Consider the following 17,833-nt stretch of genomic DNA (forward strand, 5'->3'; position numbering starts at 1 on the left):
TTGAGATCATCAAGTCCAACCTATCACCCAACACCATCTCATCAACTAAACTATGGCATCGAGTGCCTCATCCAGGCTCTTCCTAAACACCTCCAGTGATGGTGACTCCACCACCTCCCTGGGCAGCACATTCCAATGGCCTCTCTTTCTGGGAAGAACTTCTTCTGTCTCCAGGGATGGGGCCTCAACCTGTTGCAGTGCTCCACCATGCTCATAGAACCATAGAAAGATGAAATGGTCCAGGCCAGAAGGGATCTCCAAAGGCCATCCAGTCTGACCACCCTGCAGTCAGCAGGGACAACCCCAACTAGACCAAGTGCAGAACCAGACATGGTGCAGGACTTATTTCTAACATCCAATCTAAATCTCCTCTTTTATTTCAAACCATTGCCTCTTGTCCTGTCCCTGCAGGCCTTTGGAAACAATCCCTCTGCAGCCTTCCTGTATGATCCTTCCACGTATGGGAATGTCTCTATCAGGTCTCCCTGGAACCTTCTCTTCTCCAGGTTGATCCCCCCCAGCTCTCCCTCAGCCTGTCCTCACAGGAGAGATGCTCCAGCCCCCTGAACATTTTCATGCCCCTCCTCTGGACCTGCTCCATCACTCTTGAGGACACACTTACCTGAGGAGTTCAACCTTCCATGAGATCAACAAAACCTCTCTGTAGAGGCACCTGCTTTCTTTTTTGTCCCAAGGTACAGGATGAACAACTATCAGCATTAGCACTGCTGCACAACATCTTTTTGACAAACCCCTGCTGTGTTGGAGCCAAGCCTCTCTTCTGAAGTCAAAATAAGTCTAAACTCACCAAAACTCAACCTGTTTCTGGGAAACTCCCATTTGTGATCGTAAGGAAGCTGTGTTGGGTCTATGTAAACATAGTTGTTCCCATTTATTTCTTCAACAACTTTCCACTGGACTTCATATTTAGGTTTCTGGAAAAGAAGGAGAACAGCTGTCACAGAATCATGGAATGGTCCAGGCTGGAAGGGACCTCCAGAGGTCATCCAGTCCAACCCCCCTGCACTCAGCAGGGACATCCCCAACTAGATCAGGTTGCCCAGAGCCCTCTCCAGCCTCACCTTGCGTATCTCCACAGATGGAGCCTCAACCACCTCCCTGGGCAACCTGTTCCAGTGTTCCACCACCCTCATGGTGCAGAACTTCTCCCTAACATCCAATCTAAATCTGCTCTGCTCTAGTGTGAAGCCATTGCCCCAGGTCCTGTCCCTGCAGGCCTTTGCAAGCAGTCTCTCTCCATCCTTCTTGTAGCCCCCTTCAGGCACTGGCAGGCTGCTATTAGTTCTCCCCAGAGCCTTCTCTTCTCCAGGCTGAACACCCCCAGCTCCCTCAGCCTGTCCTTGTAGCAGAGCTGCTCCAGCCTCCTGATCATTTTTGTGGCCCTCCTCTGGACCCTCTCCATCAGCTCCATGTCCTTCCTATGTTGAGGGCTCTAGACCTGCACACAACACTCCAGGTGAGGTCTCACCAGAGCAAAGTGTCAGAATCACCTGTCTCTGCTGGCAACACTGCTTTGGATGCAGGCCAGGCTGTGATTCGCCTTCTGTGCGGCAGTCTCACCCTGCCTGCTCCTGTCCAGCCTCTCATCCACCAGCATCCCCAAGTCCTTTTCCTCAGGGCTACTACCTCATCCCCCAGCCTGTGCTGACAGGAAGCATTGTTCACTGTCACTGCTGAAGCTGGCAAAGGCAGCTCACATCTTTCCCTAAGTGAGGCAGGGGGGCTTCTGACTTTACCTGCAGGTAGATGTACACCAGGACCATCACTGTGATGCACATCAGCCCTGCAGCGACTCCGAAGGCGACCAGTAAAGGGGTGAAAAGCGTATGGGTACGGATTTGCTCTGGGAAGAGAGAGAAAATCCTGCTGAGGTACTCAAGAAGAACAACTGTATTCACAGAATCACAAAGCAGGGCTGGTTGGAACAGACCTCCAAGCTCATCCAGTCCAACCCTCAACCCAACACTGAAGGGTAAGCACCAAACCATGTCCCTAAGCACCACACTGTGCTTGAACACCTCCAGGGGGGTGACTCCAGCACTACCCTGGGCAGACCAATCCAATGTTTGAGGACCCTCTCTGTGAAGAAATATTTCCTGATATCCAGCCTGAACCTCCCCTGGTGTAGCCTGGAACCACTTCCTCTAATACTGCAGGTGAAGACAACTCCTTGGTTATTCCTTGTGAAACACAGCTTGGGGTTTTGACTTTCCAAGCTCTGCTCCAGGTACATCTGAATGGCTTTCCTGGGGGGTAGACAGAGCTGGAACAGAATCCATCCAGCTTGCTGCCTCAGGAATCTCAGCTTCACCAACTCACCAGGCATGGCACCAATACCAACTAGTGCAAGAGGTTTGGAAGATCTCAATCAAGTAAGTTAAAGAAAGAAGTTGGAACAGAATCCATCCAGCTTGCTGCCTCAGGAATCTCAGCTTCACCAACTCACCAGGCATGGCACCAATACCAACTAGTGCAAGAGGTTTCCAAGATGTCAGTCAAGTTACTTAAAGAAAGATTTATGGTGGTTTTTTTTTCCCCTAAAGTCTTAATTCCTTCTCTATTTTTCTCTTTTTTCTCCCCCCCAAAGACAATCTCTGCAACACAGCCTTTGCAAGGAGAGGTTATGCCGAGCAGCCAAGCAACACCATGCCAGCAAAAAAACAAATCTATCTGCCCCAATCTGGCTTATTTGCTTCTGTGTTATAATTGGGTGTAACAGAGAGGAAGAAAAAAAAAAGAAGCAGCAGAACATTTGATTTTGCAAAGAAGAGCACAGATTTACAAACACATTTTGAGTCATCTCTGTTCTGGTGCCTTTCTTTCCTCCCCCCCTCCCCTCCCCGAACTTCTAAATACTACTACAAAACTCCAAAGCCCTTCTGCAGTCTGTTGTTGTCAGTTCTCTGAACAACAGCAGGGCCCTTAGGATCCAAGCAAGTCCTGCACAGCATCTTTTTGTGAGACACTTTAAAAAAACACCTTGGAAAAATGAAGTCCTGCCTTTAAAAACAAAAGGATGGCCAACACAGGCCAAACAATGACAAGAAACAAGAAGAGCAAAAGAAGGGAGAGGAAGGGGAAGAGAAGAGGGAGGGGAAGGGGAGAGAAAGGGGAAGGGGAAGGAAAAAGAAGAAAAAAATTAAAAAGAAGAAAAAAAAGATAGACAAGAAATAGAGAAAATAAAAAAGGGAAGGGAAAGGGAAAGGGAAAGGGAAAGGGAAAGGGAAAGGGAAAGGGAAAGGGAAAGGGAAAGGGAAAGGGAAAGGGAAAGGGAAAGGGAAAGGGAAAGGGAAAGGGAAAGGGAAAGGGAAAGGGAAAGGGAAAGGGAAAAAAGAGAAAAGGGGGTGGAAAGAGAAAAGGGGGGGGGAAAGAGAAAGAAAAAAAAAAAGAAACAAAGACAGAGAAAAAGGAAAAGGAGAAAAAAAAGAAAGGAGAGAAAAGAAGAGAAAGAAGAAAAGAAACAACAAAAAAAATCAAAGGAGAAAAAAAGAAAAGGAAAAAGAAAAGAGAGACGGAGAATGTATTGTAATGCTGGAGGTGGTTTGCCCCCATGTTGCACAGACAGAAGCAAAGCAGCCACCTCCTGAGCTGCAGATCTGGAGCCATCAAAAGCTGAAACCAGACCATTCAGTGCCAACCCAAAGCAATCCTTTGCCAAGCAGCACAGAATGGTATCCAGCATAGCCCCAGCACCATCAACCTCCTCATGGCCAAGGGGAGTCCTCTCCTAGGAAGAGCTGAAGGACAGAATCACAGAATCAACCAGGTTGGAAGAGACCTCAGAGATCATCAAGTCAAACCAATCACCCAACCCTAACTAATCAACTAAACCATGGCACCAAATGCCTCATCCAGGTTCTTCTTAAACACTTCCAGGGACTGTGACTCCACCACCTCCCTGGGCAGCACATCACAATGGCCAATCTCTCCTGCTGGGAAGAACTTTCTCCTCACCTGCAGCCTGAACTTTCCCTGGCACAGCTTGAGACTGTGTCCTCTCGTTCTGGTGTTGCTTGCCTGGAAGAAGAGACCAACCCCCACCTGGCTACAACCTCCCTTCAGGTAGTTGTAGAGGGCAAGGAGGTCTCCCCTGAGCCTCCTCTTCTGCAGGCTAAGTAACCCCAGCTCCCTCAGCCTCTCCTCACAGGGCTGTGCTCTGTGTGTGGTGGCCCTTTCCTGCCCCGGTGCTGCGTGCCAGTGTGGAGTTTGGTGCTGCTGGTACCTTTAATGGCAAAGTTGAAGAAGGCAGAGCTGCGGTCGCCGTTGCTGGAGGCCTCGCAGCAGACGGTGCCGGTGCTGCGGAACACGCTGGCGTTGATGGTGCTCTCCACCAGGATCCGCTCGAAGGATGGCACTGAGGAGTTGCTGTAACTCACTCTGACATCCATGGGGGATATGGTTGGTGAATCGAAACACCTGGGAGAAACAAGGCTGACAGTTACCTGCCACGGGGCTGTTAACGTGCAGGGGATGCCAGGTGCTGCTCTTGAGGCAAGAGAGTCCCTCCCTGCCAGCCAGCAGACAGCTAAATAATCACAGTCACAGAATGTTAGGGGCTGGCAGGGACCCCCAGATATCATCCAGTCCAACCCCCCTGCCAGAGCAGAAGCACCTAGAGCAGGTCACACAGGAACACATCCAGGTGGGGTTGGAATATCTCCACAGAAGGAGACTCCACAACCCCCTTGGGCAGCCTGCTCCAGGGCTCTGTCACCCTCACAGGGAAATAATTCTTCCTCCTGTTTCCATGGAACTTCCTCTGCCTCACCTTCCACCACTGCCCCTTGTGCTGGCATTGGGCATCACCCAACAGAGCCTGGCTCCAGCCTCTGGGCATCATCCTGCACATCTTTATCAACAGCAATGCGGTCACCTCTCAGGCTCCTCCTCTCCAAAGAGCCCTCAGCTCCCTCAGGCTCTCCTCATGAGGACGATTTTCCACTGTCTTAATCATTTTCATGGCTCTGTGCTGGGCACTCTCCAGCAGTTCCCTGAGGTCCTTCTTGACCTGAGGGGCCCAGAACTGGACACAATATTCCAGATGCAGCACCACCAGGGCAGAGTAGAGAGGGAGGAGAACTTCTCTCAATCTACTAACCACAGCCCTTCTAATCCATCCCAGGATACCACTGGCCTCCTGGGTCAATGCTACTCTCCAAAGGGATCTGGCTGAAGGTATTATCCTTGGAACTCAGGCTGCTCACAACACCTCATTGCCTTCTGTGTGGAGGGTGAAATGGGCTACACACACCAAGCCTGACGCAGCTGGCCACCATGATGCTAGTATTACTTTTGGCTAGAGGTACCTACAGGTCTGCAAGTCCACTATTGGCTTTGGACCATTCCACCTGCATCTCATACTCCAGCTACAACCAAGCTGTGGTCTGTCAGCTACTTATGACAGCACTCCCCAGGCATCAGTTCATTACAGCACAGATCTCCAGATGCTGCTTCTCCTTCACATGTCACATGAGCAGACAGCCAAGATTAATAAAACCAAAAGCAACCACAAAGTGCTATTGAAGAAAAATAAAGCAGTAATGACTTCATGCCCCAAACTACACAGGGGGGACACCCATGACTTGCTGGAACGAGACCTACAGGTGGTGAAAGCAGATCTTGTGGACAGACTTCCACCATGGTAGTTCTATGATTGGAAGTCAACCAAGCCCATGTTTTACTGTGCTCCACCAATGCTCACTTCACAGTGAAGCTCTGCTGCCTCTTCAGAAAGGTGGCAACCAGACATCAGGTTTCATCCAGAACAACTCTGGAGCCGTTTACTTGTCACAGCCTTCTCATGGAAGAGAAACCCAAGGACTTTTATGTCTTGAAAAAAAACCTTCCATCATCATCACACAATCAATCAAAAGGTAACAACCATGTCCCTGAGTGATTCTGTCACTGTCATTCTGTCCAAACAGAAGATGTGCCATTTGGGGCCAGGCTGATCCAAGCCTTCCCTAGCTTTCTGCAGAGGGAGGGAAGTGTGGCTTTTTCCCTTCTGCAGCAGCAGATGTTGGCTAATCCCTCTTTCAAGTGGGCTAATGGATTGTGCCCCTGCCTCCCCTCAAACCACTGCAAAGGATGCAAGGGTTATAAACCAGTGATGCCACATTTGAACATGACTGAGTCACTTTATCCCCTTAAGTATTTTTTGTTTTTAACCATAAATTAGCTGTGTTGCATCCAGAATAACCTTTGGAGGCTCTGGGTTGCTTAACTCACCTCTGCTCAGTTCCTGGGCAGAAATACCAGTAGATGGTAGGGGCTGGGAATCCAGCTGCTACACACTGGAGGAGACCATTGCTAAGCATATCCAGAGTGAGAATCTCTGGTTTTGCTGCAAAAAAAAAAAGAAAGAGAGCGTCACACATAAGGGGAACACAGAATTTGCACTTCACCTCAGCAACCTGTGTGCATCATCACCACTAGACCAGATCTCAGGAAGCGGTCTGACTGAGGTTGCCCAGAGAGGTTATGGAATGCCCCCACCCCCTGGGGGTGTTTCAGGCCAGGCTGGATGAGGCCTTGAGCAGCTGAGTCTGGCTGAGAGGTGTCCCTGGGCATGGTGGGGAGGTTGGAGCAGACAATCTCTAGAGTCCCTTCCAATCTAATCCATTCTAGGATTCTATGAAGTCCCCAGGTGAACAAAGCTTCACATGTTCAAGGGTGCCAGTGCCTAAATTGGTGTCCTGCAAGCACCAACCTCTAGGAAGGGATCAGTTCTTCCAAGGAGTGCTTGGGATGGATTTCATCCCCATTGAGTATTTGATTTGATTAAAGAGCCTAAACCAGCTAAGCCCAGAACATAAACAACACACAGTTGAACAGCAGTGCAATTCCCATCCCTGCACAGCATGACTTCACAGCTACTACACCCTGTCCAACAGCATCTCTCCTACAGCTGCCCTGTGTGTTAAACATTACCACTGCTGCCAGAAAAGGAACTCCAGATGAAAAAGTATTTGCTGCATGTTCTCTGCACACCATTTAGAATACATAGAATAAACCATTTTGGAAGAGACCTTCAAGATCACCGCGTCCAACCCATCAACCAATCCAACACCACCCAAACAACTAACCCATGGCACCAAGCACCCCATCAAGTCTCCTTCTGAAAACCTCCAGTGATGGCGACTCCACCACCTCCCCAGGCAGCCCATTCCAATGTGCAATCACTCTTTCTGTATAGAACTTTTTCCTAACATCCAGCCTGAACCTCCCCTGGCGCAGCCTGAGACTGTGTCCTCTTGTTCTGGTACTGGCTGCCTGGGAGAAGAGAACAACATCCGTCTGTCTACAACCTCCCTTCAGGTAGTTGTAGAGAGTAATAAGGTCACCCCTGAGTCTCCTCTTCTCCAGGCTAAGCAACCCCAGCTCCCTCAGCCTCTCCTCGTAGGGCTTATGTTCCAAACCCCTCACCAACTTTGTTGCCCTTCTCTGGACTCGTTCCAGCAAGTCAACCTCCTTCCTAAACTGAGGAGCCCAGAACTGGTCACAGGATTCAAGGTGTGGCCTAACCAGTGCAGCATACAGGGGGAGAATGACCTCCCTGCTCCTGCTGGCCACACTGGTCCTGATGCAGGCCAGGATGCCATTAGCCCTCTTAGCTGCCTGGGCACACTGCAGGCTCATGTTCAGCCTACCACCAACCAGCACCCCCAGGTCCCTCTCAGCCTGACTGCTCTCCAGCCACTCTGACCCCAGCCTGTAGCTCTGCATGGGGTTGCTGTGGCCAATGTGCAGAACCCGGCACTTGGATGTGTTCAATCTCATGCCGTTGGACTCTGCCCATCTGCCCAGCCTGTCGAGGTCCCTCTGCAGAGCCTCTCTACCCTCCAGCAGATCAACTCCTGCCCCCAGCTTGGTGTCGTCAGCAAATTTACTGATGATGGACTCGATGCCCTCATCCAGATCATCAATAAAGATGTTAAAGAGCATGGGGCCCAGCACTGATCCCTGGGGCACACCACTAGTGACTGGCTGCCAGCTGGATGTGGCACCATTCACCACCACTCTCTGGGCTCAGCCTCCAGCCAGTTCCTAACCCATTGCAGTGTGCTCCCATCCAAGCCATGGGTAAACCTGAATTGTCACTTCTGCACTATTTCTGCTGGTTTTTGCTCATCCTTGCAGCATCATCTGGGTCCAAGATTTGTGCTGGAATGATGATCACAGGATCAAAGGATGTTAGTGGTTGGAAGGGACCTCCAGAGATCATCCAGTCCAATGCCCTGCCTGGCTGGAAAGGCTCCAGAGAGGGAGACTCCACAACCTCCCTGGGCAGCCTGCTCCAGTGCTCTGTGACCCTCACAGGGAAGAAGTTCCTCCTCCTGTTGAGGTGGAACCTCCTGTGCTGGAGTTTCCTGTGGCAATGCCAGCGACGAGCAGTGTGAGCAATCTGGCAGTGCAGGCGTAGAGCCTGACATGGTGGTAGGCCATGCTCAGCACAAGTGCAGAGCCAGCTAGCAGTGTACCAAACAGTGCTGTGCCTGCAGCATGTAACTAAAGCAAGGCACTGGTAGCTGTAAACACAGCAAGTTATCTTGGGACAACAGGACATGCCCCTGCATCAATAAACCTCGCGTGTCATCAGTAGTTGGACCAATAATCTATAATAGTGTGATATGTGGTCACTCACAGGGGACCAATGAGGCCATGCCAACGAGGCACTCCAAGTTCATATAAGTTGTAGAAGTTCCCTTGCTACACATTTCTGCCTTTCCTATCCCTTCTTCTTCCATGCTTTACTTTACTGTGCTATACTCGCACCATAGGACTGTGCCATAGGCCTGCAATACCGGAACAATAAAGGAACAATACTCGATCATATTGGTCAGCTGCATTGACTCCAATCTCTGTCGTCACCAAAGTTTCCATCCATTGCCCCTTGTCCTACCCCAGGATGCAAGTGAGCAGAGCCTCTCCCTGTCTCTTCCTCTTGAGCCCCATCCCCCAGCTATTGATAGACATTGATCAGATCCCTCTCAGTCTTCTCCTCTCCAGACTGCACAGCCCCAGGGCTCTCAGCCTCTCCTCACCAGGCAGTGCTCCACTCCCTTCAGCATCCTTGTAGCCTTCCCTTGGACTCTCTCCAGCAGATCCCTGTCCCTCCTGAACTGGGGAGCCCAGAACTGGATGCAATATTCCAGGTGAGGTCTCAGCAGGGCAGAGCAGAGGGGCAGGAGAGCCTCCCTGGCTCTGCTGGGGACACTCTTAATGCGGCTCCACAGAAACGCAAGATTCGCTTCTAATATTCTAGGAAACACTGAAGCTGTCCAGGCTACAGTGAGGCACTGCAGGTTTATTTCACATCAAATCCACTTTTAGAGCAGGTTTTTAATGACTATTCTGCTTGCTGATTAAATGACAGGCAATAAAGCACACATATATTGCCAATCACACAGCAGCTCCTCGTGACTCACGCTGCAGGAACCGAGTGTTCTTTCCTCTCTGATTCAGGAGTGTTGTGCTTCCCCCCCAAAATCAAACACTGCTGCAAAACCTTCAGCTCTGCTCCCAGCCTCACTCATTTGGTGAGGAACTGTTGGAGAGTGCACAGCATTGTAAAAAGCAAGAGACTAAAGTAATGGGTTTGTATTTAATAAAATGCAAAGTTGGTGTTTAAGGAAAGGTAGCAGGGAAGGCCTGGAATCTTTCACAGAATCATAGAATGGGCTGGGTTGGAAGGAACCTCCAAAGGTCACCCAGTCCAACCCCCCTGCACTCAGCAGGGACTTCAACCTAGATGAGATTGCCCAGAGCCTTGTCCAGCCTCACCTTGAATATCTCTAGGGATGGAGCCTCAACCACCTCCCTGGGCAACCTGTGCCAGTGTTCCACCACCCTCATGGTGCAGAACTTCTTCCTCACATCCAATCTAACCCTCCTCTGCTCTAGTTTGAAGCCATTGCTCCTGGTCCTGTCCCTGCAGGACTTTGCAAACAGTCTCTCTCCATCCTTCTTGTAGCCCCCTTCAGGTACTGGCAGGCTGCTATTAGGCCTCCCTGGAGCCTTTTCTTCTCCAGGCTGAACACCCCCAGCTCCCTCAGCCTGTCCTTGGAGCAGAGCTGCTCCAACCCCCTGATCATTTTCATGGCCCTCCCTCTGGACCCTATCCCTCAGGTCCATGTCTGTGCTGTATTGAAGGCTCCACAACTGGATGCAGCTTTTGCTACCCTTCCTCTCCTAGGGCTGGGATATCCATAGTTCAGGTGGACACTCAGTTAGGAGCATCCAAAACTCCCATCTAAAGGGTTGGATTGTGAAGTTGTTCATTAGCTACCCTACCAGCCACATGCAGTTTGTCTAGGTCTATACTGTGCTTCAGGCAGCATTACAATGCAAAGAAACTCGAGGAATGAGATGAATCAAACATCAAATACAAGAGAAACAGGAACTATTCCCCAGCAAGAGTGGTCAGGCATTGGAATGTGCTGCCCAGGGAGGTGGTGGAGTCTCCAAGCCTGGATGTGTTTGAAGGTGGTTTGGATGTGGTGCTTGCAGCTATGGTTTAGGGGTGATCCTTGTAGAGTAGGGTTCATGGTTGGACTTGGTGATCCTGATGGTCTGTTCCAACCTGAATGGTTCTGTGATTCTATTAAGCCCTGGAAAAAAACATTATGCCAGAGTTTAGCTGCATCTACCATCTTCTGGCTTTGAGTGAGGGCAACAGAAGCACCCCCACTAGGCAAGCTTTTCCCACTGTAAAACCCCAGTGCAGCAAAAGCCTCCCGGCACGGCGCTAACTCCACATGCACTCCTCCTGCAGCACTGGAGGGAGATGAGAGGCCACACAGGGTTAATCCCTCCACAGCAGTCCACTCCTGGTGCCATGGGAAGCTGCTGTGCAGCAGCCTCCTGAGAGCAGCTGAGAAGAGGGCAGCTCTGCCTGTGGTGTGCCTGACGAAGCGCTGCTTCCATGTGGCAATTAGCATGAGCAGCCTCTCCCCACCAGCCCAGGCAGCTCCCAAGCCTCCCAGCTCTCAGAAATTAAGGGATGTGTTTCACTTGCAATAGCCAAGAGCCTCCAGCAGCCAGTACCCAAGGGGCCCAAGAGGGCTGCCACTGCTGTGCTCCCAAGCTGGGGGCCATGCAGATTGCTCAGCACCTGCAGCGCTTTGTGGCTTCCTCACCCACCTGTGTGCAGGTCACACAGGAACTTATCCAGGTGGGGTTGGAGTATCTCCAGAGAGGGAGTCTCCACAACTCCCCTGGGCAGGCTGTTCCTGGGCTCTGTCACCCTCACAGGGAAATAATTCTTCCTCCTGTTTCTGTGGAACTTCCTCTGCCTCAGCTTCCACCACTGCCCCTTGTGCTGGCATTGGGCATCACCCAGCAGAGCCTGGCTCCAGCATCTGGGCACTCACCCCGCACTGCTTTATCAATAGCAATGAGGTCACCCTCAGGCTCTTCCTCTCCAAGCTCCAGAGCCCTCAGCTCCCTCAGGCTCTCCTCATGAGGAAGATCTTCCACTGCCTTCATCATTTTTGTATCTCTCTTCTGAGCTCTCTCAAGCAGTTCCCTCAGGTCCCTCTTGACCTGAGGGGCCCAGAACTGCACACAATATTCCAGATGTGGCCTCAGCAGGGCAGACAGACACCGTATTTCAGATGTGGCCTCACCAAGTGTCTTCTTCCTAGAAGAGATTTTTCCTCTGCTAGATTTTATGACTTCATAGCCTAATTACCCTGGCACCTCAGACAGGCTCTTAACCACCAGGCTTTGCTTATTGCTTTGGCTTTAACCCTTTCAATGTCCAAGGGTTCACCACATCACTCGGCACAGATGCAATGCTGCTTCCATCAGAGGTCTCACACTACTAATTTCACTAAGTTTATTAACTGCTTTTCAGCTTTTATTCAGCTGAATGTATCCAAGATGATTTATAAGAGAGGCCACTCCTATTTTAATGCAATGCTCTGCATAGTAACCCTGTGGGTTTCATTGCTTCCTATTACCAACATCCCTTTCTTCATCCTTAATGGAGTGATTGCCTGCAAGGTGATGCTCCATAGGCACTGTCTGTCAAATACAGAGGGTTTTCCTCCTGGAGCTATGTTTTCTGGATTAAAACAAATCTTGTTACACCACCATGATGGCATCCTGGCCTGCATCAGGAACAGTGTGGCCAGCAGGAGCAGGGAAGTCATTATGCCCTGTACTCACTGGTTAGGCCACACCTTGAGTCCCGTGTCCAGTTCTGGGCTCCTCAGTTTAGCAAAGATGTTGAGATGCTGAAAGGTGTCCAGAGTAGGGCAATGAGGCTGGGGAGGGGTCTGGAGCACAGCCCTGTGAGGAGAGGCTGAGGGAGCTGGGATTGCTTAGCCTGGAGAAGAGGAGGCTCAGAGGAGACCTTCTTGCTGTCTACAACTCCCTGAAGGGAGGTTGCAGCCAGGTGGGGGTTGGTCTCTTCTCCCAGGCAAGCAGCACCAGAACAAGAGGACACAGTCTCAAGCTATGCCAAGGGAGGTTTAGGCTGGAGGTGAGGAGAAAGTTCTTCCCAGCAAGAGTAATTGGCCACTGGAATGCGCTGCCCAGGGAGGTGGTGGAGTCACCATCCCTGGAGGTGTTCAAAAAAGGCTTGGATGTGGCACTTGTAGGCATGGTTTAGCTGTCAGGAGGTGTTAGGTATTAGGTCATAGGTTGGACTTGATGATCTCTGAGGTCTTTTCCAGCTTGGTTGATTCTGTGATTCTACGACTCAGTTGCTCACTGCATAGTCCCAATGCCAGGCAAAGCTCTGAGCTCAGCTTCCCATGGCCTGTAACACCCTGAGCAGTTTTCTCTTTCAGCACTGGATAGATAATATTTTCCTTGACTGTAATTAAGCCCAGGCATTATTTTGCACTGAAGTCAGATAGCAGCTGGAAGATTCCTTTCCTAATTGCTAGACACACTGTACCTTGCCACTCTGGAGACTTCCACAGTTCCTTAATTGTAATTCAGCTCAGCGTTGTCAAGTTGTAATTTTCTTTTTGGCTCCTAATTTCAGAGCTGCTGACTTACTTACTTACTTAATGTCACATTTACTATGAATTACTTCATTAATTTTTTTTCTTTCTTTTTTTTCCCCTTCCTTTTTATTTTTTTTCCCTTCCTAAAAGCAATTTAGTATTGTTCCAGATTAGCATAAGCAATTGCTAAAGGTGTTTCAATCCCAGGCATGGAAAGATTTCTGCACTGGGTCTTTCAGATCTTAGAATAGGACTGAATTAACCAGGTTGGAAAAGACCTCAGAGATCATCAAGTCCAACCTATCACCCAGCACCATCTAATCAACTAAACCATGGCACCAAGTGCCTCAGCCAGGCCTTTTTTGAACACCTCCAGGGATGGTGACTCCACCACCTCCCTGGGTAGCACATTCCAATGGCCAATCTCTCTTGCTGGGAAGAATTTCTTCCTAACATCCAGCCGGAACCTCCCTTGGCATAGCTTGAGACTGTGTCCTCTTGTTCTGGTGCTGCTTGCCTGGGAGAAGAGACCAACCCCCACCTGGCTACAACCTCCCTTCAGGGAGTTGTAGAGAGCAAGAAGGTCTCCCGTGAGCCTCCTCTTCTCCAGGCTAAGCAACCCCAGCTCCCTCAGCCTCTCCTCACAGGGCTGTGCTCCAGACCCCTCCCCAGGTTTGTTGCCCTTCTCTGGACACCTTCCAGCATCTCAACATCTTTCCTAAATTGAGGGGCCCAGAACTGGACACAGGACTCCAGGTGTGGCCTAACCAGTGCTGAGCACAGGGCAGGATGACTTCCCTGCTCCTGCTGGCCACACTCTTCCTGACCCAGGCCAGGACGCCATTGGCCTTCTTGGCCATCTTGCAACAACCTCTTCAGCATCAACTTCTGTTTATGGGAAGGCATTCTCCTGATTATGAATCCTGCTTTACCTGTTTGATTACTGTCTGCTGATTACCTGCTCAAGGCAGATGTGTAAACATCACAAGCTACATCTTAGCAATTTATGCAAAAGCCTTGCTGACAGCAGTGCCAGGTCAGGATTTGAGCTGGTGGTTACTGTGCTGTATCAAATATATTTGGGTTTCATACCTAAATGATGAGCTTTTGACTGAAAACTGGTTATTTATCTGCCCTGCTGAGAGCACAGCTGCAATCCTGTGTCCAGTTCTGGGCTCCCCAGTTGAAAAGAGACAGAGACCTGCTGGAGAGAGTCCAACAGAGAGCCAGGAGGATGCTAAAGGGAGTTGAGCATCTCCCCTGTGAAGAAAGACTGAGAGCCCTAGGGCTGTTTAGTCTGGAGAAGAGAAGGCTGAGAGGGATCTGATCAATGTCTATCAATAGCTGAGGGGTGGGGGTCTAGAGGAAGGTGCCAGGCTCTTTTCACTGGCACCCAGCAACAGGAAAAGGAATAATGGATATAAGCTAGACCACAGGAGGGTCCACCTCAACATGAGGAGAAACTTCTTTACAGTGAGAGTGATGGAGAACTGGAGCAGACTGCCCAGAGAGGTTGTGGAGTCTCCTCTGGAAGTCTAAACAATCCTCTGCATAAACTTATATTCAGAGGAGGACACACTGCTGCTAAAGCAGCACACAGAGCTGCATCTGCAGCACACTGACTCACTGCCTATGCAGTTCCTCCTGCTGACCTTGCAGTCACCATTGTCTGTCTTGCCCTAGCTTGTCCAGTTTGCCTGCAGTCCCCTCCTACTTCAGTTTTCCTTAACCTTAGCCTTCAGCAGCTGCCAATATTTGCTGAGGGCTTGGAATGCTCTAGCAGAATGGCTCTGCCAAGAAGGACAGGGTTTGCTGAAGGTCTCCTTGAATTAATTTTGACGTTTAGCTTCTGTCTTGCACAACGCTACTTGGAACTGAGACCAACACTCTTTTTAACAAGCCTGTCCCAGAGATGACAGCAGGCATGCCTGGAAAGCTGTGCAGATTCTGTGAGAGAATGGTGACATACAGAGAATCAGCCAGATAGGAAGAGACCTCAGAAATCATCAAGCCCAACCTATCACCTAATACCTAACACCTCCTGACAACTAAACCATGCCTACAAGTGCCACATCCAATCCCCTTTTGAACACCTCCAGGGATGGTGACTCCACCACTTCCCTGGGCAGCACATTCCAATGGCCAATCTCTCTTTCTATGAAGAATTTCTTCCTAACATCCAGCCCAAACCTCCACTGGCACAGCTTGAGACTGTGTCCTCTTGTTCTGGTGCTGCTTGCCTGGGAGAAGAGACCAACACCCACCTGGCTACAGCCTCCCTTCAGGGAGCTGGAGGAAGCAATAAGGTCTCCCCTGAGCCTCCTCTTCTCCAGGCTAAGCAACCCCAGCTCCCTCAGCCTCTCCTCACAGGGCTGTGCTCCAGACCCCTCCCCAGCCTCCTTGCCCTTCTCTGGACACATTCAAGTACCTCAATTTCCTTAAACTGAGGAGCCCACAACTGGTCACAGGACTCAAGGTATGGCCTAAGCAGTGCTGAGCACAGGGCAGAATGACTTCCCTGCTCCTGCTGGCCACACTGTTCCTGATGCAGGCCAGGATGCCATTGGCCTCCTTGGCCACCTGAGCACACTGCTGGCTCATGTTCAGCTGCTGTCATCCAGTACCCCCAGGTTCCTTTCTGCCTGGCTGCTCTCCAGGCAGATGATACAGAAGTGCTCAGGTGCCAAAAGGCACAAGTGAATAAGCCTCCTGACAGGCATTCAAACTCTACATCCAACTCAACCCAATTAAAGGCAATTAATAGCTTAACTCAGCTGCCAAAACCCCAATGATAATCCCTGTGTATCCTGCTCCACCACAAATTACCAAAGGTTTATGGTGTATGCTTATTTCTGAGATCATGTTTCCAGCTTCTAGTGGTTTTTCCCCCCTGTACAAACTACCTAGATGCCCTCTGGTAGCCTCAGGAGCATGTAAGGTCACACTGGGTAGTAGGTGGATTTGTTTCAAGTGCTCTGCACTTTGAGACCTTGGCATTTCAGGAGTGTTCCAGCACGTGCTTCCCTCCAGACAGCTGAATCACGCTGGGACATCTTCTGCATACAGCAGTGTTGTACCAAATACAGTGAGTGTGGCAATGAAATCACTTCAGGCTGTTCACTTCACTTACTTTTCACATAGACATTGAATGTTACTGAGGAGCTGGCATCAGAGTTGGACACAAAGAATGTGTAAATGCCTCCTTCTGTTCCTTTCAGCCGGGTGAGGTGAAGTTCACTTGTGTAACTGTGAAGGGAAAAAACCCAACCCATGCATTAGTGCAGCTCACAACCTGCTAAACAAGCTAAAGGAGTCAAATACTAGCACTGGCTGTGCAGACCTTGTACAACACCCTGCCCTACAACTGCCCTTGCCTTACAGCACCCAAAGGTTTCGCCACTTCTCTCAGATGTGTGTCCTGACCCCACAGAGAATCACAGAATTGTTATAGTTGGAAGGGACCTCAAGGATCAGCCAGGTCCAACCCCCCTGCCATGGGCAGGGACACCTCACACTACAGCAGGTTGCTCACAGCCACATCCAGCCTGGCTGCAAAAACCTCCAGGCACGAGGCTTCCACCACCTCCCTGGGCAACCTGTGCCAGTCTCTCACCACCCTCATGGGGAACAACTTCTTCCTGACATCCAGTCTGGAATCTCCCCACTTCTAGTTTTGCTCCATTCCCCCCAGTCCTATCACTCCCTGACACCCTCAAAAGTCCCTCCCCAGCTTTCTTGGAGCCTCCTGCAGATCCTGGAAGGCCACAATTAAGTCTCCTCAGAGCCTTCTCTTCTCCAGACTGAACAACCCCAACTCCCTCAGTCTGTCTCCATAGCAGAGCAGCTCCAGCCCTCTGCTCATCCTGGTGGCCCTTCTCTGGACACCTTCCAACACCTCCAGGTCCTTCCTGGAACAGAGGCTTCAGAACTGGACACAGAGCTCCAGGTGTGGTCTCAGCAGAGTGGATCAGAAGGGTAGAATCCCCTCCCTGGCCCTGCTGGCCACACTTCTCTTGCTGCAGCCCAGGCTCTGGTTGGCTCTCTGGGCTGCAAGTGCTCACTGCTGGCTCTTGTTGAGCTTCTCCTCCACCAGCACCCCAAGGTCCTTTTCTTCAGGGCTGCTCTCAATCCAGTCCCTGCCCAGCCTGTACTGGTGCCTGGGATTGCCCTGGCCCACATCCACACCACCACATGCTCCTTTTCTCACTAAGGAGGGAACCCCAGGCATGTCACACCTGTGCTAGGTGCTAAATGCTTCACTGGATTTTTTGGAGGACCAGGGCTCAGAAGAGAAAAGTGCATGGCAGAATTAAAAGTGTAAAGTTTTTGGCCAGAGCACTGGGCTCTGCTGGGGTGGTGGAGGAGTCTCCACACATAAACCACTTGAAATTCCTGTTTTTGCTTCAGTGGGCAGGAATAGCATCTTGCAGGCAAGCCATGGGGACGTGCCATGCTGGTCCTCAGATGGTGTGCTCAGCTCAAAGCTGCTCAAAATTGAGGTTAGCAGACTCTGAACCAGCCAGGCACATGACAAGATCTTTTATCATCACGATTTTCTCACCATAGTCACTTCCCCTCTTTCCAGAGCAGGCTCTTTAGAAGCTTGCTGTTCCAAAGTGAAATCAACAGCACCCGTAGCCACTGGTGTTACCTGTTATTGCCCACAGTCTTGAACTTGACATAATGGTCTGATGAGTTCTGTAGGGTTTCATTCATGTACATCCAGACTTCCTCCTTTGGCTTGGGGTATGCCTCATATTCAACTGTTAAGTTGCCATTTTGTCCTGCATTTATGTCTATTGTAGTGTTCATTGTTGCCAACAAGCGGACAAAGCCTTTAGCTGGTAATACAG

General features: G+C 50.4%; 1 protein-coding gene across 1 annotated transcript in view; it reads right to left on the reverse strand.

Annotated features, from left to right (window-relative positions):
• Nucleotides 1-17,833, reverse strand: part of KIT (KIT proto-oncogene, receptor tyrosine kinase) — a gene marked incomplete at its 5' end in the record, with an annotated part of 57,628 nt that overhangs the window by 19,510 nt on the left and 20,285 nt on the right. Inside the window, 6 exons of the mRNA XM_054163835.1 lie at nucleotides 809-935; nucleotides 1,758-1,864; nucleotides 4,244-4,437; nucleotides 6,250-6,364; nucleotides 16,111-16,226; nucleotides 17,632-17,821. Coding sequence (XP_054019810.1) covers nucleotides 809-935; nucleotides 1,758-1,864; nucleotides 4,244-4,437; nucleotides 6,250-6,364; nucleotides 16,111-16,226; nucleotides 17,632-17,821 — 849 coding nt within the window. The remainder of the gene's footprint in view (nucleotides 1-808; nucleotides 936-1,757; nucleotides 1,865-4,243; nucleotides 4,438-6,249; nucleotides 6,365-16,110; nucleotides 16,227-17,631; nucleotides 17,822-17,833) is intronic.

This window comes from Dryobates pubescens, chromosome 1 (genome assembly GCF_014839835.1).
Source record: "Dryobates pubescens isolate bDryPub1 chromosome 1, bDryPub1.pri, whole genome shotgun sequence".
NCBI classification, from domain to species: domain Eukaryota; kingdom Metazoa; phylum Chordata; class Aves; order Piciformes; family Picidae; genus Dryobates; species Dryobates pubescens.